This window comes from Aphelocoma coerulescens, chromosome 17, assembly GCF_041296385.1.
Source record: "Aphelocoma coerulescens isolate FSJ_1873_10779 chromosome 17, UR_Acoe_1.0, whole genome shotgun sequence".
Classification (NCBI taxonomy): domain Eukaryota; kingdom Metazoa; phylum Chordata; class Aves; order Passeriformes; family Corvidae; genus Aphelocoma; species Aphelocoma coerulescens.
This window is the reverse complement of record NC_091030.1, coordinates 10930023-10953069: the sequence shown is the minus strand read 5'-3', so window position 1 is coordinate 10953069 and position 23047 is coordinate 10930023. Positions and strand designations below refer to the sequence as shown.

The following is a 23047-nucleotide window of genomic DNA, read 5'->3' as shown; positions in this document are numbered from 1 at the left end:
GTACTCAATTTAACTGAAACTGCTCCAATGGACCAGGTGGGGGTTATACCGTAAATCCATGTTTGAGAGATTAATTCTTATTGCAGACTGTCACAATAATAAGAACTAGTGTATTTAATAAAGCTACTGCACAAATATGCCCCAGCTTCACAGGGGCCAAAATGTTTTACAAGACAGCAAACCTACCATTTTCTCTCCAATAATTTAGAAATGAGCTTTTATGTTCTAATTTTTGGGAGTTAGACAGCACAGTCACAAATGTATTTTCAGTATCAGCTAAACAAACATAAGACCAAATAATATAAAATCTGTATTCTAAGGAAGTCTGTGATTAATTTAATAATTAATTCTGTTCATCAGGTAGAATTCAGGTAGAATGTTAAACAGTAGTGTTTGCCAGTCCATTCTTTTGAGGTCTCCTAAGCCATTGTTTTTTTTTGTGGTATGGGGTTTTTTTTGTTTGAGGGTTTTTTTTTTTGTTTTGGTTTGTTGTTTGTTTGTTTTTCTGTTTGGTTGGGGGCTTGGGGGGGGGGGTTGGTTTGTGTAGGGGGGGCTTTTGTTTGTCTGCTGTTGGGGATTCTTTTTTCTTAGCCATTATGATTATGTTTCACATTTTATATATTATACTGACCTAAATTATGAAGTTAGCACCATATTAAAAACACGTATTTGGTGAAACAAAAAAGATTTAGAGTATTTTTAAAGTTGTTGGTAGCTCCTTTAGGGAGGAAAAGAACACTGAGAAAACAGAGAAGCCATATCAACTCTGTAATACTCACACATGAAATAACATATTGCTCAAAATTCCCATAGAGTATTTGTTTTTCTATACAAAAAAAGTACAAATTCCAAGTGCTGGCATATCACTCGGAGATTTAAGTAGGAAGTCAACGTGCACCTGAAAACAGCTCTCTGTGAAGAGACCTATTAAAATACTGCTTGGAAATACTGTGGTTTAAACTACATCTCTCTCATGTTTTAACCAACCATGAAGAGTGATGAAGTTAAGTTTAATTACCTGGTATGGTTCTACAGTACGAAATGAAGGTAGATTCTGAGGCCAGTAAAAACACATTTTAGACCACAATGCTACTTTTAGGTTTGCTAATATTTTTTTTCTTTTTTTTTTTTTTAATATATATATATATATGTGTATATCTATAGATATATAGATATATCTATCTCTATATATATAAAAAGGTCAGCACCACAGGTTGTCCAGCTTGCATTCTAGACAACTAACAAAACCCTTCAACAATTTAACCATAGTTTAATAGATTTATGGCATTTGGTTTACATATGTTATAAAGCAAAGCTATTAAAACAAGGTAATTCACTTTGCTCACTTTTGCACACAAAGTAATAGTTTAATAAAATGAAAACCAAACAACATTCATTTAAAACCAAAACCATCCTCCCAAAGTACGAAGTTCTAAACCCTAAGCAGAGAGGAGTACTAACAGTTGATAGAGTGGCATATGGTATCAGCCTTGACATACTTTTACATTCACCTCAACCAGAACAGGGAAAGTGAAAGCATTTTATATATATAAAGCAAATTTATATATATAAACAGACTCACTACCAAAACCAGTTAGTAAGAGCGAACAGATTTCATTGTGACATGAGAGGAGTCAAAGCTGTAATATTCTCTCCCCACTGCTGTGTAACTCATTACCAGCAACAGGATTTAAGAAATAAAGGAAATTACAGCTTCTCTGAGCATTCAGCAGAGCTGCCAACCTTATTCTAATACCTGTCCCCACTGGCATTTTTGTCTAGCCAGATCAATCAGCAGGGACACTTCAGCAGACTCTTCCTTTCCTTTCCCCAGTATACTGTCTTTATATTCTGAGCATCTTCAAATAAAAAAAAAAAAACCCAAAGAACTCAGCCTCCTTCAAAAACAAAGAATACTTCTGTAGTCTTCTCCAGAAACCATTTCTAACTGATTTCCAGAAGGTCAGGAAAATTAAAAGGCTGTTACACTTGTACTGATGATTACTAAAATAATAAAATACTTTAAAAGTACATTAGTAATATGCTTGTCTGTGTTACACTTAGATGTAATATTTTAATCAGATGCATTAGACATTGCATGAATTTCCATACTAGAATCCATGGCTTCAGAAGCTGAAGCATCATTATCTACTTTCTGTTCCACAAATGCTTCTGTTCTGTCTGGAGACTCAACCCTGTTTCTCACTTCTGTAACCCCCGGGTGATTTTTTCGCAAGTGCTGGTTTAGTGTACCCTGGAAAGGAAAGCATTTTCCACAGATCTCACAGCGAAAGGGTTTGTCATCTGTGTGACCACGAATATGATACTCAAGTTGGTCCTTACGGGTGTATTTCTTTCCACAAAACTTGCACACAAAAGGAGTTATTCCCATGTGCAATCGCATGTGTCGATCAAGGCTCCCTTTCTGGTTGAAAGATTTCCCACAGTAAATACAAATTAGCCTCTCATTGTATGGATACCAATGACCTCTTGCATTTCTTTCCCGTGGACTATTTTCATATCCTGGATTACTCACCATGGATTCACTGTCAGCCCCTTGCACCAAGCCCTGGACATCACTATGCAAGTGACCCGTAGGTACTCGTTTTTGGCGTGCACGACCTCCTCTGAAACAGCTCAGCATTGATCTTGAAGGACTTGTATTGCTCAGGCTTCCAAAGGTTTCTGACACACCTGTAGCCTGTGATGAGGCATGGGTAAATGAATAAACATGTTGTAAGACAGACCCATAGGAACCAACATTTACTGCCACCACCTGCTCTCCATCCACCATTTCAGTGTGGTATCCATCATCACCAAGGGAAGAGCTATCAGAGCAGCTTGGCCTGTCAGACTTTTCCATTTTAACTTTCACCTCTGCAATCTGACTTTCCCTTACTATCAGGTCTCCTTGCTCATGATCACCTTCAATCTGAATCTCATATTCAGAGATACTCCCGCTGCTCCCTCGGTCTGAATGCCCTTCTTCTTGCAGACGACTACGAAGAGCTTTGCCTGGAGTAGTTTCCATCCGAAGATCGCTGCCTGCTGTTGACTGTCGCACCTGAGAGCAATAGGGAGGAGATATCTCAATAGGGTTGGCAAAGTAGCTGCTGTCTTTAACGCCATTGCGATTCTCTGAATTTTCTTCGGCACCAACAGTGACAGAATCAACATCACCAACACTGATCTTTGAATGGATACTCTCCAGTATCTGTGTGCACTTGTCAATGACGCACTGCATCTGTAGGAAGCTAGCTGCAGTCAGAAAACTGACAACGTCCTTCAGCTGCAAGGACATCCTTCCAGTGTAACAAAAAGAAAGCAACTGTTCAAAAACATTGGGGTTTTTAATAACTGATATAGATAGGCCACTCATAGTGCTTAATGCTGAATGGTCACGAAAATACGGAGAACTGGCAGCTAAGACAGCTTTATGGGCACGGAACGGCTGACCCTGGATGTGCACGATTATGTCACAGAGCTTCCCTTGCAAGCGGAGTTCATTTAACTGGCTCAGAACAGTGTTGCTGTACTCAGGCACATCAAACTGAATGAAACTGCTGCTGTCCATTTCTACAGATGTAAAGAGTAATCTGAAAGAAAAATTAGAAGATTTACAACAGAGAATGAATATGGAGTTTTCCATTTCAAAAATAAATGCTTGCAAATGTTTAATAACCACATTGATTTGTTAAAGGTGCATTAAAAGAAAACATTTAGCATAAATACTTGGCATAATAAAAAAAGTAGAGTCTTAAATTACACATTTCTTGCATTTTGATAATTTGAATTATCCCTCTGCAACATTCACAACGCAGTTGCTCAGAATACATCACAGATTCTCTGGGACAGTCTGTCCTCAAAGAAACTTTGCAATTTCATTACCTGGCAAGAAGTGCAGAACAATCCACCCACCCAAAAGAATACCAATTTTATAGCCATTAGGCAAGGTAAACACCCTGAATAGGTGTTCAAGCCAGGTACTACAGTGCTACTTGAAGGGAACCGCATTGTTAAATTTCCCAAGAATGATTGTTGGAAGGCAGTTCATGAAGTTTGAAAAATCTCCTAAGGAAAAGTCACAGGCACCTGTGTATGTGTGTGCATTTGAAAGAAAAGTGTTTGAGCCACCCATGGACTTTCAATTTTTTTTTTAAAAATTCTTTTGTGATTTTAATTTTTTTTTAATAAACCACGATGTGAACTTTGAAGCTCATCTGACACAGCAGTGATTTCCTAGCTAGAATAATTCGACATTTAAATTCTAACCTAACTTAAAAGCCATAGGTACTCAAACATGAGGAAAGGACATTCAAAGAGCCTTTAAAGTAATATATAGAGTTCCAAACAAAAGCTAAAGAAAAGCACTTTCCACAGATTACTATTGTAAAAAGCATACACACACTTTCAGCCTGAGAACGTCGACCTGCAGCATTACCTTACATTTCCAAGACTGGGCACTAATCAAGTGCCCAAAAACCTTCAGGTTTTTATTGCTATTCTTGTTCTTATTAATGCAGAAGTCTAAAGACATAATATTGCCACCATACCTGCTTTTCCAATTGAACAAACAGATCTCAACATCATCCATTGACTTCAGATGCAGGAAGCATGTCCAATGTATCAAAATATACTAGCGGATTTTTTTTTCTATTATGTTACATGCTGTAATGGGACATATGGACAATTTAAATCAAATTATGAAAATTCAGGTGTTCTAAAAAGAAAATCAACAGGTAGAAATAGGATAAAAAGTCTAAAAGGAAGAACTGGAGCTCTATCAGCTGACTCTCACTTAAAACTAACATTCGCAACCTTAGCAAATGGAACTTCTTTTCAGCAGACACAAGAAAGCCAGCTTCCTGACTGAACATTGTCTGACTTAGAAAACTGGCAAAAACTCTCACAGAACATTCAAAATCAAGTTATCAGACTTGCTAAACATGTTCTCTAAGCTACCAGTGCCATTATCCATTAAAATGGGTAAACGGGACTTCATTTGAGATTTTTTGGCTGAGATGTAACAGCGAAGAAAAAGACATTTTATAGGCTCTTATATCTGAGGTGGGAAATAAGGACTGCAAGATGGCTAACAGAAGTGATATGACTGCAGCAATCCATTCAGAGATGGCTCTGGCAGGACAGTTCTTTTATTCAGCGAACAAAGCTACAGAATGGTTCAGAGTTGTGAGCTGATATAAGTCAAAAAACAAACAGTACAACACACAACCTATCCCAGCAGTGGGGTAGTTACACAGCAAGATTAACTTTGCCTTTCTGAGCATCCCTGCCTGTTGTGCAGAGAACCACTATCCCAGTCCCATGGGGAAGACAGGAGTTCCAGCAGTTGGATGCATGTTTGTGTCATAAATGAGTGTTTTAAGGTCACTGAAAGAATCACCAGGGAGGAGGGAATGCACCACCACAATCTGTCATCTTCACTTGTGTCTTACAGGGCAGCAAGCTTCTTAGAAACCCAACACAGGAAACTTTTAATTTGTGGGACTTATTAGCTATGCACAGATGCAACATCAGCCATTCCTGATTAAATTTCTCTTTGCTAAATGGAAAAAGAGCTTTTGTTGACCTGAAGTGACATGAATGGACAAGTTACCTGGGTCAGTGACTGTGTACAAACCAAAAGACCAGTCCCCAGCAGCAATAATTTGGCATTCCAGTCAAGGATGTATAGAAAGTTTGTCATGCATGGACAGTGGCCTTCCTCCTTGTCCCATATTTCCCTAAGGGCTCTTACCCAGCAAAATGGAGAATAACTTACTCCTGGAGAAAATATTAAACTATAAATTGTCACCACTAGCACTGGTCCAGACAGAAGGAATGAATTAAAGATAGGCACCTGACAAGAAAGAAGATGGACATTTTATGCCTTACAATGGAGGAAAAAAAATTATGCTCTTTTCATCATGACATCTCTAGATGAACTCACAGTTCCTGGGACATGGCCACACATTGAAAATGGACTGTAAACACGTACCGGAGAAAGGGTGAGAAGGACACCAAGGAGACAGGAATCCACAGTGATCCTTGCCCATCATGACTGTTAGAACATCCCATTATCTCCATATGCATATACAAATCTGTAAGTAACTACATCCTTGTTTTCAGTTGTTTCATCTTTCTTTAGGGAAACAAAGAAGCTTATTTTGCTTAGGATGCTAGGATTAAACAGCACATCCTGGCAGTGAGTGGAGAGGATGATGGAGTTAAAGGTCTGTAAGTCTGTTCGTCAGGGTAGCAGAAAAGCAGTAAAAACTTCCAACAGGGATCAAGCGAACACAGTGCTGTTTTTAAAGCAAGCAAACAGGTCAAGCACACACTGCCTAAAAGGCAGTGCACAACAAAACTCTATACCCATCTGCTCCTAAAAAACAAAGTGAACAAGCTACAGCGCACACTTGTGACTACTTTTCCACCTTAGTTTCTTCCTTTGCAGACACATGCTTCCTGGGACCATGAAAACATCTGTGGAAAGCTGGGGTTAAATGACAAGCATTTTGAAATACAGCAGCAGTGGGCAGAAGGGAATCCTTCTTCCACTTTCAGCCACAACCTTAAAACTCCAGCTAGAGGAGAACTGACCAGGTTACCAATGGACACCCCATTCAGGAGCAGGCAGGACTGTAGCAGGAACAGCACTGAGGCTGCAGTAATTTTGCTAGGGTTAGTACCAGAGCACCCCAACTACCTTGTATCAACTTGGGAGAGCAAGACCTGGGGGAAAACCCGGGCATTACACAGATCAGAGAAGCAGGCACCACTCGCTATGTTCTATTGGTGAATAACAGCCAGAAGAAAAATGATCTTATTTATTCACAGAAGTCCCAAATGTCACTATCTAGAAAATGAAAGTAATGCATAGATTATATTACCATACACAAGAAGGTTTTATTTTATTTGTATATAGGATCAAGTTAGCAGCTTCATAATAAAATTCTAGTAACATTAACCAAAATAATGTTCAGCAGGGTACTGTACTATAACAATACTCAATTATTCATCAGTGCTGGCAGAGCAGTAGCACTTTCAAGACAATAGTATTTATAGTTGAAACATTTCTGAAACAGTCCTGGAAAATCACTACAATTTGAAAAGGCTAGTAAGAACCCCTCAGTTTTTTTAACAGCTTCCTCCAATCTCCCTAACCTCTTCTCTTTTGGGGTCAGGCATATAGTATTAAACTGAAGTGAAAAGGTACTCTAAAGCACAAATTAACTTTGGACACATCCACTGTATGCTCTAAAGAAAAAAAAATTTTCTCTGCAGTTAACCAGACAGTCATAATGAAAATTATACACATAATAATTCTTTACAAAATTAGCACAGGTGAAGAAGAAGAAAAAAAATTGCTCAGTCAGAAGTCCCATTCGGTACCTTCCGTGGTATCTCAGCACATGCAGAGGGAACCTGTGTTATTTAGGCTCAGGATAGTCATATAGAGCAATAGCTCAGAATTACGACAGTTTTATTTGCAATATACAAACTCAAGCATTTGGGGGGTAGTGAGAACTAAGACAACTTCAGCTGGACTCGATCCTCTTGGGTGCCTTCCAACTCAGAATATTCTGTGATTCTGTAAACTCACAGCAGTGTCAGGTACACTCATTGTTAAGAAGTAATGCACTTCGTCTTGCTTTAGCTTTCACCCCTGCCTGGGAGTTAGTGTAAAGTTAGGGCAAAGTCCTGTAAAATTTCAGTCTGGACATCTGTCTATGAATAGGTCCTCTCTTAACCTTTCCTCAAAAGTAGATCAAAGTATTTAAGGTTTTCATAGCTATTACGTATCCAAGAAACTGGCTGAAGGCACAGGCCAAAACTGGATACCAAGTTCACTAAGTCCTAGAAGGGCTATGTATTGAGCCTCCTGTCTATTTCTGTAGGAGATGATCCAGTCACACTCAAAAGAATCATATAAATTCTCTTTGCATCTGCATTACATTTATTCATCAGGGTTTTATACAACAAATGCAGCCCACAAAACGGCTTTAGTAGTAGTGGATCACTGCCCTATGTCCTCAAACAAAAGTGTTTATTGAAGTAACCTGTGAATATCAGTGATAGGCATTTAACATTTCTTACTAGATTTCAAAAGAAACTTCCTTTAAAAATTATGTTCTATGAAAACTCTTATTTAATTTAAAAAACAAGAACAGATGTTGACAAACCACGTTAGGTATTTAATTTTACTGACATCATACAGTAGCAGGGGAGAAGCATCGTATAACTATAACACGAAACTGTGTGCCTGCCAACATAGTATTAGTTTCTGCTTCTAAGTCTGCACCTGTTTAATTTCCTTCACTCACTGAAGTATGATTCACCGTTCCCATAGCCAGATGAATGACACAAATTATACTCATTTTAACTCACACTAAGGTGTGAGAAAAGATCCCTTGCAATTTCTTAAATTAGCTCAGCAACAAGGAATCCTTGGGAAAAAAAACACATTACAAACCATTACTGTGGTAGCACGTCTGAAAACAGAACACACAGAAAATCTAGGAGGGTCATAGCAAAAATTAAGACAAAAACAAAACAAAGTATTCCATGACATCAAAAATGCCTCTACCAGGCAACAAGCGAGAGGACAAGAGGAAATGGCCTCACCCTGAGGTAAGGGAGGTTCTGGTACGAAATCAGGAAGAATTTCTTCACTGAAAGGGTTGTTAAGCATTGGAACAGGCTGCCCCGGGAGGTGGTGGAATCACCATCTCTGGAGGTGTTAAATGACTGGATGTGGTGCTCAGTGCTCTGGTCTGGTTGAAAAGGTGGTGATCAGTTAAAGATTTGACTCGTTCTTAGAGGTCTTTTTCAACTTCAATGATTCTGTCATACTCTCTCCATACACTATGCACTGCTCAGAATACAGAGAAAAGGCAAGACAATAAACAGGTATTTGTATAAATCAGTGCACTCCTCCCCTGCATTTTGTAGGGGTTAGTATCTGCACCATCTGTGTGAGAACTCAAGACATCATCGCACATACATATTATCATTCAAGAGAATTTTAACCTAGGAAAGTAACCTCATCAGCTGTGATCGTGGAAGTTTTTGGGCAACCATCTTCATCACTCTTACTCCTTTCAGACTGCATTTGCATTGCTCTTCATATGTACAGAAGCCACGCTAATTAACACTAGTTGTATCAAAGAAAAACTGCCATCAATTATGTCACAGGCTAGAGGGGTCTCTAAGACACTCTTGAAATAATCTTTGAAAATAGGGAAGAGAGTGGTCATAGAACATTTTATCAGCTTATACCTCTCATAACAATAAAATATTAATTATCCTTTTTAAAGTCAATATATAGTGCCCTTGGATGGCCTTAAACAATGTGCCACACAGCACTGCTACTGTACTGAAATCTGCTGTACTCCAATCCCCAAAGCAGGGTAAGCTACCCCACTGCTAAAAAACGAGTTCAATTTTGCAGCCATTAAAAAATCCCCAAACTAAAAGAGGGTAAAAAATCCTCTCTCAATAATAATCTCCCAACAACTGAGATAATTTTTAAGTACAACGAACTTATAATAATACAAGCAGCACTATGCAAATATGTAGAATTGGATTTTGCATTAATTCTTCACTTCCTCCAAAGTGCCCATTGGAATCAAAGAAGATACAGGCAGTTTGCCCAAATTATCTGTAGGAAAGCACACAACAAGAGGTGCATGTGGCCTATTATTAATTGAAAAACAGCCTTGAAAGTCAGTCTGCTTCATGTCTGGTTTAGGCTACAATACAAAATCAGTTAGGTGAAGACTACACAACAATTTAAAACTTCATTACCTCAAAAAATGCTGGAAATGCCCCATTTCCTCAGAAACAGAAGGCAGTAAATACAGGCTGAACTGTAGTTACTAGAAAACTTAGCTCTTGCACTTTTGCTTTGGTAGATACCAGAAAGCCCCAGTGAAGATCATCATTCCTTCTCTGTAGCCAGACAGGCCACGTTCTACCCAAAGTACACCTACAGAGAAACCATACACAAAGCTCCTGCCGGGCAGGTGAGAGCTCCGGCAGTGCTACGGGACGCAACCTCACTAACTGCCTGGGGAGCAAAGCAGTAACCCCTGACACTCAGTTCAGTAAAGCTTTACGAATTCAAACTTTTGTCTAACAAAAAATTCAAAAGGATTTATTTTTATCTCACCAAGATTCACAACATGAAGAACATAAAATCACTTCAAACAGTGGATGATTTTAGCATAAAAATAAAATCAATTTATTTAGATGTATATACATATATGGACATGCATACATACACACATGTCAATACCAGGAACACTACAAACTCATTCTCAGTGGTCAGCATGGTGCAGCAGAGATATTATTGGAACTGCATATTTAGCATTTTATAGAAAAAAAAAAAGGAGCCTCTTATTTGAGCAAATATCCAAAGAAAGCAGATATGAAACTGAAGTCCAAGGGACACATTTGTCCCTTATTCTCTTAACTGTCTTCTTCACAAATGTTTGCCAGTGTGGGAGTGATTGGGGCAAAATAAAACAACTATCAATGCATAAAAATAGTTTCACCTAACCATTAGAAACCTCAGTAGAAATAATCTCTAAATCTCGACCCTTGAAATCAAATTACCACAACAGTAGTTACAGGTATGTATCTATTTCTGAATGCAAAAAAAAAAAATGTTACCAGGAGGCAAACTGGAGATAAGCCAAGATCAAAAGGTACCTTCCAAATCAAACTATTCTATGTGTCTACGATTTCAATATCAACAAAAATATTGTGCCAGATAAATAAAACAAAGGGGCCTCTTGGTGATACCAAACCAACAAGATCTTACAAGTAATGATCAGAAACTTTTATTTTGTGCACAAATTTCACAACATCCCCATCATATAATGCAAAATAACCACATTCGCCGAACATCTGACAACTCTGAGATGTCACTATCATCATAAAAATACTTCAGCCTATATTTTGAGACTGACGATATATATATAGCCATAATTTCCACCAAGTGGGAAGAGGGCTCTTGAACCTTCTGATATTACAATACTATTTACTACCAAGGTAATACTTCATCACCACTGTGCATTTTAATCTGTCCACTTTTTTTTTTTTTTAAATAGTAGCCACTCTTCATCAAATTGTTGACTTTTTGGTTCTGATGTTTCTTTTAAGCAATGAAGTGACTAAGTTCTCTAGAGATCAGCAATATTTTTTGCAGTAGATTTACAATAGCTGCGAAGAGCACTTTTTCATGGTATTTTCCCAGCTCGCTACTTGGGATAGATGGAACTGTTCGGAGCTGTCCCTGGACAGGCAATGAAGCTCAGGCACATTCTGATCCAGATGTTGAGGATTCCGTAACGTGTAACAACTGCAGTGCAGCTAATCCTATACCACTTTGTTTTCCTTTGAAAACCAGGCTCAACCACATTGATGTTTCCGAGACTGTTCTGCCTTGTTCCAAATTAACTCTCAACTCTGATTTACTCTAAGCCAAATCCACTTCTGCGTGCTGTGCACACCTGCCGGGATTTGGAAAGACCCTTGCATTAGAGAGATTGGGGTTTCACTAGAACTTCCACCTTCTCTGACGAAACAGCAGCAGCTAAAAGGTCCCCCAACTCCGGGCAATAAACACCTCCCTGAATGAGGCCAGGTTTGTTCCGCCCCAGTCCGCCGTGCCGAGGATTTTACGCCTCGCTCGGGTTAACAGCAGACCCCGACACAGGCGCGTCCGCCCTCCCTCCCCACACGCCAAAGCTGCAACAGAGCCACCGACTCGGGTTACGCGACAACTCCCGCCGAGGCACGGCCGGGCGAGAGCAGCCTTGACGAAGCCGCTGCCGCCGCTCCAGGCAGCCGAACCGAGCCACGGCCCGCCGGGCCGCGGTCGCCACCCCCGCAGGGCCTGTCAGGCGCCGGGACCCCTTCCCGAGCACGGCCCCGTCCCATCTGGGAGCGCCGCGCCGGCCCCAGGGCCAAGCGCCCTTCGCGCGGCCGCTCACCTGGGGCTGTCTGGGGCTCTCACATGGCGGATCCCGGCCGGCCCGGCCCGCTCCCACCGCCGCTTCCCGCCCGCTCCCACAGCCACTCGCACCCGGAACTGATTCCGCTGGCGGCCGTTCCGCTTCCTGGTGACGCCCCGGCAGCGGGCGGTGCCCCCGGGCCGCCCGGGAACCCGCCCCGCTCCCGGCGCGGAGCCCGGGCGCTGCCCGCCGCCGGGGTAGGGCGGAGCCGCCCTCGCTGCGCGACTCCTCACGAAGGCAGAAGGATTTGAGCATTAGCTGAAGCCGGTACGTACGCGGGCAGAGCTCCTTCGACAACTCTCACGGTGTGCAGCTCCAGAAGAGAACGCGCACTCAGAGCCATACCCCGTTAGGCAGTCACAGATGCAGTGAGGGAGCTTTTGGGGGACGGCATCCCCCACTCCAGCTGTGAGCTACCACTTTTACTGAGCAAAGAATTAAAAAGTTCACCTGTGTTACACTGGCCTTGTAACTCACAGAAATCGCTTCAGCAAGCACGCGCTGACCTTTTTTTTTAGTTATCCTGCGTATGCTTGTAGGTCAGGTAGTGCCACGATTCAGTTTATGAACCAGACAGTTCATGTACTACTTGGTAACAGTCAGAGCGACTGGTGCCAGTAGGTCTGGCTGGGATATCCACCTGGTCTAACTGGAAACCACATTCTGTCTTCTGAAGGTATGTCTTTCTCTCCCTTTAAGACACAGAACAGAGTCTTCATACCTTAGGTATTGAATGCTGATCAGATAAAGCAGCAGCCTGGGAAGCATCCTGGCCAGGGCACAAATAACAGAGTTAACAAACACACAGACAAACTGTATTTGTTCACTCAGATAAAAAAAAGTCAAGCAACTAATTCTGAACAGGCAGAAAACTTTAGGCTTATTCTTCCATGTTCAGTAAATGTAGCCAAAATAGAAAATTAATTTTCTTGTACCATATTCCATTTGAATTTGCTGAAGACTGTGTTACACAAATACTGACTTCTCCAGGTATTAACTGAACATGCTTTCAATGAGAGCGAGCTCATTTTTTTGCTTAGGTAGCAAGCAGCAGCTGGTATGGTTCCACGAGGACTGAGCAGATGGAGCCTGGACAAAATCAAGTGTTCAGTATTAGTACCTAAATTTAGTCAGGGAGAGAAGGAATCCTCACAGGAAGGTAAGGGAAACTTAATCTTTAATACTTTTCACAGCATGAAATTTCTTTCATACTTAGACAAGAAAAAACATCTATGTTATCTGTACCTACTTCAAATGTACCAAGAGGTCTTTGGGACATGCAGTTGCTGCTACTATGGAGTGAGTGTTCTGGAATTTTCCTAACAGCATGTACATTCTGTATTGTAACTTCAGAGATCACCATTCTGCAAAAACCAGTTACAACAAAACCTGTTTGATAAATTTGAACTAGCATGGAAGCTAATTACCTAAAGCAGCAAAGAAATGGGCCCAATGCCACAAATTCATCAAACTTACTGTGTCTTAAAAATCAGGTTTTAGTTTAGTGTTTTCTTAGACTAGGCTGGCATGTTATCATTATTTCAAGAAGACACATTACTAGATACACTTTTTTATATATTTAATAAAGTTATATATCAACAACTTTTGGATTTGTACTTTTGTTTAAGCACTTATTTTGGCCAAGTGAAATATTAAATACTAGTACTGGACATGCATTCCTTTCATTCAAGCTTAAGAAAACATTTACAAAGTTGACAGATAACATTTATTAAAACATGTTATACAAAAAAAGGGGCGTGGGACTCTTCTATAAGAAGAAAATATTGAACAGTAACATTAAATTAAAACCATGCTGTACAATTAGGACAGCAATATTTATAGACGAAACTATCCAACCTCTGCAATACAGGCATAACATCTCACAAAATATCAAGATATGCAAATTTACTATTATAAATGACTTGTTTAGAATAAAAACTTATAGCTCATTAAGGAAGATTCACTTGACTTGCATAAACAGTTACATTTCTGAAAGAAATATGGAATCCCATGAATTAAAAAAAAAAAAGGAGCAGCAATCAACGGACACAGGCTTCAAGCAAAAATCAGAACTTGCAATTTAATCACATTAAAAATATACGAGTTTCTTTTCCAGCATCTTCCCCTAGGCCACTGACAGTTTACAGCTAATAGCTAAAGAAGCCAAGCTATCCAATGAAGCATTTAAAAGACAAAAAACCAACTTCCTTTGTTGCTTAGAGAAAGGTCCTAATTCTGTTACAGCAAAACACTCAGTATCCTGATGTAGACTCTCATAATTCTGAGACAGGTCCCCTTGCTGGCACCCAGGCAAAAGTATTGAGATTACAAACCCTGATGTGCCTCCATTCTTTCAGGCTCAGTAATACTGGAACACTCATTACATCGGCCTTTGATCATCTGCCTTGCTTATGATACAGGATGGTTTCTCAACCTCAGCCACACCTCAGATGAAAAAAGCTGTGACCAAACCACTGTACTGACAATACCTTCTGGGGTCTATCTGCTCACCCATAAAACAAACAAGGAAAGTTTAAAAAATGAAACAACAAAAAAGCACCCTGCAAACCAACACTGGTATGTGAAATAGGAACCTTCTCCCTCAAAAGGGTCTGCTATACACGTAAGCAGATTTTAACCCTGCTAATAGTTGAATTTTTCAGAATGGTAGTTGCACAGATTCCATGGTAATTAACATCTTAGTTACAAAACGGAATGAAAAGGAACTTAGCTGCAGTATCATTAAGTCTTCTTACCATTGCTAGGACAATGAATGGCTTCAAAGCAGCAGGAAAGTCTGAAAGCCGCCTGGGTGTACAATATTGCTGGCTATAAGAAGACACTCACTTTACTACAGCCAACAGCCACATCATCCAAGGTAATGAAGCACATGGGAAGATTAATGAAAGTCATCATATACATATGCATTCATATTACATATATATATATGGATTGCTTCCCTCCTCCCCACAAACAGGAAGTAATTTTTCGTACCTTCAACAAGACCACTCCATTAGCAAAGATCAGAAGCTTGACAGAAGCTGCGTCTGTATATCTTGGCTTGCTGTGTTCAACTGCACTAGCCACCAGTGGCAGGGACTGCACAGGGTGACGCGCGGCCAGAGGTTGCGAACTGCCCTAGTGAAAAGAAGTTCAGCCTGCACAAAAAATGAAAGTGAACAATCCACTGCAAGCCACAATCTCAACCAGAGGTGCACATAATGCTTCTGCTTAAACATACTTAAGGAAGAATGGCAGCTACTAGCAAGAGGTGCAGGGAAGACACATGGAGAAAATGCTCCTGGGCATATGTGGAGAAACTGAAGAGCTGCTCTTGGGAAAACACCTGAAGAAGTCACTGAGAACATGTACAGACATACTCACAGAAGGACACACTCTCCGCCTGAGGAGATTCACTTCTAAGAGGACTTTGGCCTACAGCTAAGCCCTGCCAGAGCAGGTACACCTCTAAAATAACTGAATTCCACAGGAGAACCAAGCTGGAACAGACACATCCCTGAAGGGACAGTGTCACCATGAATAGTGACACTGACCAGACCAGAGCACCAGAGGACACCCACTAAGAAATGAAGACCGTCAGAAAGGAAGTGTGCATATGAGCCCAACCTCCTGTGTTACCTGTCACCTTACAAAAGGAAATGGCAGGAGCTGAATACAGCTCTTGGTGAAAGCAAGGGAAACTGAGACTACAAAGGCAGGGAGAAGAGGTGTTAGACTTAAGCTGAGCCCAAGGAAGATGGTTTAAGTAATTTTTTATCTTTCCCCCCCAATACTTGAAATGGTGATTAGAAGTTTGACAAAGGGCAATAAACTGAATTCAAGAGAAACACCACAAGACAGCTGTTTCACCTGTGACATGCAAAAGTAAGGATTTTAGACATGTATTGCAAGCTGCCCTTAAATCATCAGTCCTCTCAATCTGATCTCATGACATTCAGATCAGTATTTTCCTGCAATCAATTTGATTCATGTAGATTAACAGCAGAAAGCCAAATGCTACAAAATCAGTGGAGCAACATTTGTTGGACTTTCAAGACAATGCCATAATATGGGGTAAAACAGCAATAGGCAAATACTAAAAAAAGTTACTATTCATGCTAAGTCATTAAAAAAGGACTTGGTTCTGTAATATGATCTACTGAACCTGTTATAAAACCTTTAAAGTGTCTCTCGCAGTACATTTGATTTTAAAGCTTTATTTCAAAGTAATCTTACTGCAAATAGAAGTAATGTTAAACCTAGAAATATCCCATATAAAAGTCATTCCAAGCTGGTAAAAGAAACAGTTTTGCTGGCAGCTCTGTAGGATGGTCTGGGTTCGACATATTTATTGATTTTTTCACCATATTTTTCAGACTGGTGTTTCTGTCCAGCCTTTTTTATGGTTAAATGGGAAGAGGCACCCTTAACCTTTTTATGCAAAACTAAAGTGACAACTGGAAAGGGGCTGAGAACTGATGTAATACACAAGATCATTCTTGAAATGAGTATGAGAATAAACACCCTGCACATGTTCAAGGCCAGGTTGGATGGGGCTCTGAGCAACATGGCCTAGTTGAAGGTGTCCATGCCTATGGCAGGGGGGTTAGAAGTAGATGACCTTCAAAGTCTCCTTCCAACCCAAACCATTCTACGATTCTAATGCCTTCCTTCAGATGTGATGATGGTACTTGCAGAAATGACACCATGTATGTGGTAACGCCTTGGAGAATGGAAAAATGGGGCCACTGAGTGCAAGAACCCTTTCCTCTACCCTCATGTAAACAGGCAAGCATTAAAGTACTTTTAGTATTAAAAAAGACAGTGTTAGCAGTGTGTAAACAAACCATAGAGGGAATATAATTTCTAAGTTAAAAAACGTACTTATAAAGTTTTATGGTTTGTTTGGTTTTTTGTTGGTTTTTTTTTTATTTTTTTTTGTTTAAATACAAAGTGCTTCTATACATTAAGCAGGTTACAGTGTTAGTGAGCAAAATCCCTGTTTTGTACCTTGATCACAAAGGTTAAACATGGCCACCATGGTATCTGTAGAGTTCAATTAAGTGCTAATAGGAACTCTTGTGGTGCTGATCATTCATGCCCATTGCCAGCAATGGGTTCATTGTACTTGGGAACATATATTTTAACAAAATTCCATATGAAAAAATATTTGAAGCATTAGAAGATCAATAATTAAGAGCCTCTTAAAAAAAAAAAAAAAAGGTTTTAAAGTAGAATGCCAGTAAAGAAATTACAGTAATTACAGCTCACTGAGTAGAAAACCCTCAGCTTGCAGCAGACATTCATTTTCAGGACACAGTTGAGTTGTATCTTAAGACAATTTGTAACTGGGAGTTCAAAAAAGAATCTGAAGTGTAATAATCTTTGTGTGGTTTTGCTTCACCATACAGGGTCATCTGTTTCAGTACATTATCCTGCACACAGCAGTGCCCAAGACAGAAATTGGGGCCAGACAGGCTTAGGTCTTTAATGCTGGTTAACATTTTCCCCATGTGAACAGCACTATACTTGAATGTCACCTCTTTCTATTATATTCTATGTATGTTCTAAAGGCTCTTTCCTTTTCATATTTCAGTAAGCTACTAAGAAGCTTTTGCTTACTAAGAAGCAATTGCTTTTGCATTGGACTGCATTAAGCTTTAAACCTCAAAATCCTGTTGTCCCCTTTAAAACGGATGCCTTTATCTGCAGAGCTGGCAGCATCTCTTAGAACTATACACACTCCTCCATCTATCTCCATGAATGAGAGCCCTACACACAGATCCTCATCCTAACAAAGAACAAGTGTCACTTTCCCAGCAAAAATCCCAACTTCAGACATAAGCATGGTACCATGTTCTGCAGTACCCTTAGAAGATCCAAATGACATACTTCCTACTTTTTTCCACAAGCAACTTCATTTGAGCAAGTAAACAACTCTGCTTGTGATCACCAGTCACAGTAGTTCAGTACCAAGAATCTGTATTACAGTTCTTACTATTCAAACAGTAAAGAATTAGAAGTATAAATACGTATCAATGACTACATAATTTTCCTAAAGCAGGTTTCTAAAACTAGATAGAAGTTCTCAGAGAAGTTTTTGTACCAATAACAAGTCAGTTCATGAATCCAGAGTTTGGTACTTGCTACTGTAGTAAGCCACAAAAATTTGAACAGAAATTTACAGTTTAAATATTTGATTATTTTGACTAAGTTCCAAATGTTACAGCTTTTTGTTGGTTTCTTTTTTTTTTTTATAAGACATACTTATTACACATACTTCTAGAAGCTCTCACAAAGTAGTAATTAAAATCTAATGAAGTCAAGAGTCGTACAGCATTAGACCCTAGAGGAGCACGGATAAAGTATACTTAATATATACTGAAGCTTATATGTAAGTGCACTACAGACTCTAAATAGAAATCAGCACAAAACCAGACATTTGTTTTACTGAAGATATATTAAAAAAACAGAAGACAGATAAAGGAAAGCCAAACCACCTTTACCACTGCCTTTCATTAAGCAATACAGCAAAGGCTACTGAATGATGCACACTACCTAAGGATGCATGTTAAGTATGTTGGCAGTCTTCACCTTGAGGTGGAATTCTAATTTTTTTTTCTTCATTAAAATGTGAATCGTATAACGCGATTTGGTCATCTTCATTTTCTTTTCCATTAAGTCGTACTACCTGAATTCCTGGTTCATCTAAGTATTTTCAGGATTTTTGTCAATTTAGAGCTGAGTTTTACTGTGAATTTAGATGACTTAGAAATACAAGACGGCTTCTAAATACTGCTGTGATTACAATGTCAGACCTCATTTTGCAGGCACCTTTCAGATTAACCACATGCACTTCACACACTGAACACCTGAAGTAATACTGCAGAAAGCAAAATATGTTTTTCTGTTTATACCAGCATACTCATTAAACCTTGTTTTTTTGAGAACGTACAATAGCAAGTACCAGACATTATTTGCATAATGAGTTTATTTTTCTTACTCCACTAAACAAATGTAAGCACTCATGTCTTAGTTCATCTCAGTAGTACTCTGCTCAGCTTTAGAAGCCTGATAGGACTTGGTACAAGAGGTCACATGCCGATGAAAACTGTCCCGCCACATAAATCTTTTCCCACAGATGTTACACTCATATGGTTTTATGCCTGTATGAATTTTCATATGGCCTACAAGATGGTGTTTCATTTTGAATTTCTTACCACAGACACCACAGCCATAAGGTCGAAGACCAAGGTGCATACTCATATGCCGATCTCTCTGACTTTTGTGTGTAAAGCTTTTTCCACACTGACAAGGATAGAGCTTATCGGCATGGGAGAATCCAGTGAGAGACGTTTCTTCTTTAATCCCGGCAGCCATATCAATGCTTTCACCATAGCCTGCTGCCATCATAAGATCCTGTCTGTGAGCACTTAAATTTCCATCTGCCCTTTCACCGGAAAATTCTTCCATAGACGAGCCATAGAAGTCAACTTGTTCATCATAATTACTTTCATCTGCCTGTTCATCAAATTCTGCTTCCATCTTTTTGTCACCTATGTGAAAATCTTCAACACCCGAAGACTGGATTGAGTGATCTGCCTGGATGGCATTCATGGATTCAGAAACTTGGTGCTCATCATAAGGATTATCAACGCCTTCACAGTCTTGTTCAAACCTTTCTGGTTTCACATGGATCCACCGCTTGTGAGACATGATGCTGGGTTTGCTATACATTGGTCTGGTATACTGGTACTCTGCACTATCACTAGTTCCTTCTTCGCCATCCTGACTGGTCATTCCAGTGCTAAGTCTATCGTGTTCTGTTGAAGAATTACTGGGAAGGTACTCATGTTCTGTCAGCTGACATGACAGTTCATCTTTAGAGCTCTCTTCTTCATTTTCACCGTCCCTTAGTTCCTGCACTTTGTGGAATTCTGTCTGTCCTCCAGAGCCAAGTTCAAAGGTTTCAACAAGGCCATTGTAGCTACTACTGCTTGGGGACTGATGGTCACTGCCATGATTCATCTTCTGACACAGAACTGTTGGGTTCCCCTCAAGCACTTCAGTGCACTTATCTACTACATGCCACATCTGAAGGAAACTTGCTGCTGTCAGATAACTAACAATTTCTGGCGCAGGCATTACCAGCCGGCCTGTATAGGTAGACAGAAGAATGTTTTCAAATACTCTGGGATTCATCACATCAGGCAGGACTATTCGCCTGCTGTTTTTCAGAAGAACCTGATCACAGAAGTAAGGTGAACTAGCTGCAAGAACAGCTTTATGGGCTCTGAAGAGATGGCCCTGAACCACAATGGACACATCGCATAATTGTCCTTGCTGGCGCTGTTGGTTTAACTTCTGCAAAATGGTGCTAGAAAAATCTGGAAATTCCACTCGAAAGGAGCTTGACCCAGACTCCATTTCATTCCAAATTTAGTGTTGTGCTGCAAGAAAAAAAAAAAAAAAATTAGAAATTCTGCTTAGTCAAGTATTGACCTTTCCATTTTCTTTTTTTCTTAACACACTCACATGGAACTCAACACAACATTTTCTGGAACCTTTTGCCACTGTTGTATTTCTCTCAAGCCACCTCATTTCTCTCTTCTGAAAGCCGTACTAAGGCCATAAATTGTTATGCCAGCATATTTTGTTGTGTTTCTTCTCTCTAAGAGGACTCATCAACTACAGCAGGAACTACAAACAGCAAGTTACCCAGCTGAGATAGATGAAGCATTTCAAACATGAGTTTAGGCTAATGCAACTGTTAGTTCATGAAATTATACAGCAGAGTTCTAACTCCAGGATGTCCCAAAGTTTGTACCAGCATGTGAAAGATTCTGTATTTCAAATGCCCACTAAATAATCTCATTGATCTCCCAATAAACACTGACTTTACTCATGAAATATTTCACTTAAGATCAAGTTTTCAAAAGCAACTGTGTCAACTCACAGGATGACACTGGAAGCACAGGCAGAACCCCATTAAGAATGAGGCTTATGACCCTTCTCATGCATTTCCCTATTGTTTTATTAATTGAAAGATGGAACAGCAGCAGCTTGTACAGTTTTTAATTCCGAGCTTATTGAGATATTATTATAACACTCCTTTTAGGGAAATCATACAGAATTTAAAATGTCAATCAAGAAACTGGTATCTTTGCTGCACAGAACTTTTCCTGCCTGTACCTTGTGTATTTGTAACAACATAACAATTACATGCCAGAACCTCAGCTAAGAGCTCCCAGATTTTCACACCTGTAATTCCCACATCATCCAGATGTCTTACTACAAAGTTAACAGCCCTTTAAGCAGTAATACAACTTCTTAAAATGCATACTTGAAATTTTAAATTGAATTTGAGATAAATTTGCATGTTATTGTAATTAGAAATGACAGAAATTTAAATGCAACTATGAAAGACCAACATTAACTGCTTGAGTAAGTTAAACTTGTGCAATTCTTCTATTTGATAATGTGTAAATTGAGTGCAATAGGATTGCTGAAGAGCCATGGAGCAGCAAGTGGTTTCCTCTGTCAAGTTCCATGACGTTGCCACCCACATAAACACAAAAGACCACCTTTAAATTTACTGTCTTCAACACTCCTCGGGTTCTTTTCCTCAAAGCACTAGCCCTCTTCAGAACAGAATCAGCTACCAGTACTTTTCCAGTGAGCAACAGAATACTGCATCTGCCAGTTCAATTGTTAATTTTTCTTACCACTTTGCTTAAAACAATTTGAAATAATTATTTAAGTATTTCAAGTTATTTTATACCTCGTGTATATTATGTCTATTTTTCGACAATCAGATTTTTTTTTTATACAGATGCAGTTCCTTACCTCCCTTCAGAATATTCTCAGATTTAAGATTCTATTTTTCAGTACCTGCTTACAAAAAAAAAAACCTTCAGGAGACGTTCAACTGAAATTTAAAGACAGATGCCTATAGAACTTATATACAATTACTGGTAATCTAAACTGCCATCTTTAAGCAGGGAGTCAGTATGTCACTACAAAAACATTTCCAGATGATAGCAGACTTTTTTGTATTTTAAGTTCTCATGAAGACAAAATGTAAGTGAAGCATTTTCAATTATCAAAGCCATACCAGTCAAGCAAACCGGTTTTCCAAAGGCATTTCACTTCCTCCTTCTACACTGTTTTGTTCTGCGCTTCCTTTACTCCAAACTCATAAAGAAGAAAGTCCTTCTACTTCAGTTAATAAAAAAAAAAAATCTCCATACTAGAGCATTGAGTAGAACATAAAAGGCAGATGTAAGTTATTTTAAAATAACATTACTTCTAATAAGTGCGAGCAAGGAGTTACTTCCCTTCTCCACGCGCAGGCCTACAGATATTGATCTCTCACCCTCCCAACGCCCCCGCGATACTGCCGCGGCCGCACGGGCAAGGCCCGGCCGGGAGCCGCTCCAGCCCACGGGACCGGGCAGGCCCCAGCGCTTCCCGCAGCGGCGCGGACCGCCCAACAGGCTCCGGCCGGAGTGGCCCCCGCCGCCCGTTCCCGCCGGGGACACGGACCCGGCCCGACAGAGCGCGGGACCTGCGGACGCGGGGCGTGGGAAGGCCTCGCGCGCCGCGCCGCGCCGCGCCGCCCCAGCGCGGACCCGCGGACCGGGCTCGACGGCAGCACGGCCTCCCGGGGGCCACGAGCGGCAGCGTCTCACCTGCGGGTCGCGGCTTCTCTCTCATAGCGGGACGCTGCCGGTGCGGGTGCGGCCCCTGCCCCAGCCCTACCCGCGCCCACCCCGGCCCACACCGGAAGCAGCTACCCCCCCTTCCTGCGGGCACTTCCGCGTCCCGGTCACGTGAGGCCGGGCCCGGCCGTTTCCTCCCTGCCGGCAGGGTGGCTGTTACCCGCGGCGGCGGCGGCTCTTCCTGCTGGTTCCACTTGGGAGCGGATGGATTTGATAGGAGCGCTCAGTACGAACGATTCGCATCCCAAAACCCCCTGGGTCGAGATCCCCTCCCCTCTCTTCCCCCTTTGCGCCGCAGCTGCT

General features: G+C 40.5%; 2 protein-coding genes across 7 annotated transcripts; both read right to left on the bottom strand.

The window, feature by feature from the left end:
• Positions 1 to 1742: 1742 nt before the first annotated feature.
• On the bottom strand, positions 1743 to 19330 carry ZBTB34 (zinc finger and BTB domain containing 34). 4 transcript variants are annotated; one of them, XM_069031971.1, is made up of 3 exons: positions 4554 to 6911; positions 2537 to 3596; positions 1743 to 2254 (listed from the first exon to the last, which is right to left on the bottom strand). In XM_069031971.1, exons 1-3 carry the CDS (start codon positions 4592 to 4594, stop codon positions 2075 to 2077), a joined length of 1281 nt encoding a protein of 426 aa, XP_068888072.1. In that variant the 5' UTR covers positions 4595 to 6911; the 3' UTR covers positions 1743 to 2074. The 4 variants fall into 4 exon arrangements, with proteins under 4 accessions (XP_068888072.1, XP_068888071.1, XP_068888070.1 ...); XM_069031970.1 differs by lacking the exon at positions 4554 to 6911 and adding an exon at positions 19244 to 19330 and having other exon boundaries at positions 1743 to 3596; XM_069031969.1 differs by lacking the exon at positions 4554 to 6911 and adding an exon at positions 12003 to 12084 and having other exon boundaries at positions 1743 to 3596.
• ZBTB43 (zinc finger and BTB domain containing 43) lies at positions 13578 to 22804 on the bottom strand. Of its 3 annotated transcripts, XM_069031973.1 has the most exons (3): positions 22715 to 22779; positions 21870 to 21914; positions 13578 to 20473 (listed from the first exon to the last, which is right to left on the bottom strand). In XM_069031973.1, the coding sequence occupies exon 3, from the start codon at positions 20448 to 20450 to the stop codon at positions 19056 to 19058; it is 1395 nt and encodes a 464-aa protein (XP_068888074.1). In that variant the 5' UTR covers positions 20451 to 20473; positions 21870 to 21914; positions 22715 to 22779; the 3' UTR covers positions 13578 to 19055. The 3 variants fall into 3 exon arrangements, with proteins under 3 accessions (XP_068888074.1, XP_068888073.1, XP_068888075.1); XM_069031972.1 differs by lacking the exon at positions 21870 to 21914 and having other exon boundaries at positions 22715 to 22804; XM_069031974.1 differs by lacking the exons at positions 21870 to 21914; positions 22715 to 22779 and adding an exon at positions 22138 to 22489.
• Between the last annotated feature and the right edge of the window lie 243 nt (positions 22805 to 23047).

What these genes read in the sequence shown, in the direction of transcription:
- ZBTB34 (XM_069031968.1), bottom strand. Translation starts at nt 4,594, where the DNA reads ATGGATGATGTTGAGATCTGTTTGTTCAATTGGAAAAGCAG. An exon ending in TTGTTCAATTGGAAAAGCAG is followed by an intron (nt 3,597 to 4,553) that starts GTATGGTGGCAA and finishes TTTTTCTTTCAG; the next exon opens with ATTACTCTTTACATCTGTAG.
- ZBTB43 (XM_069031972.1), bottom strand. Translation starts at nt 20,450, where the DNA reads ATGGAGTCTGGGTCAAGCTCCTTTCGAGTGGAATTTCCAGATTTTTCT.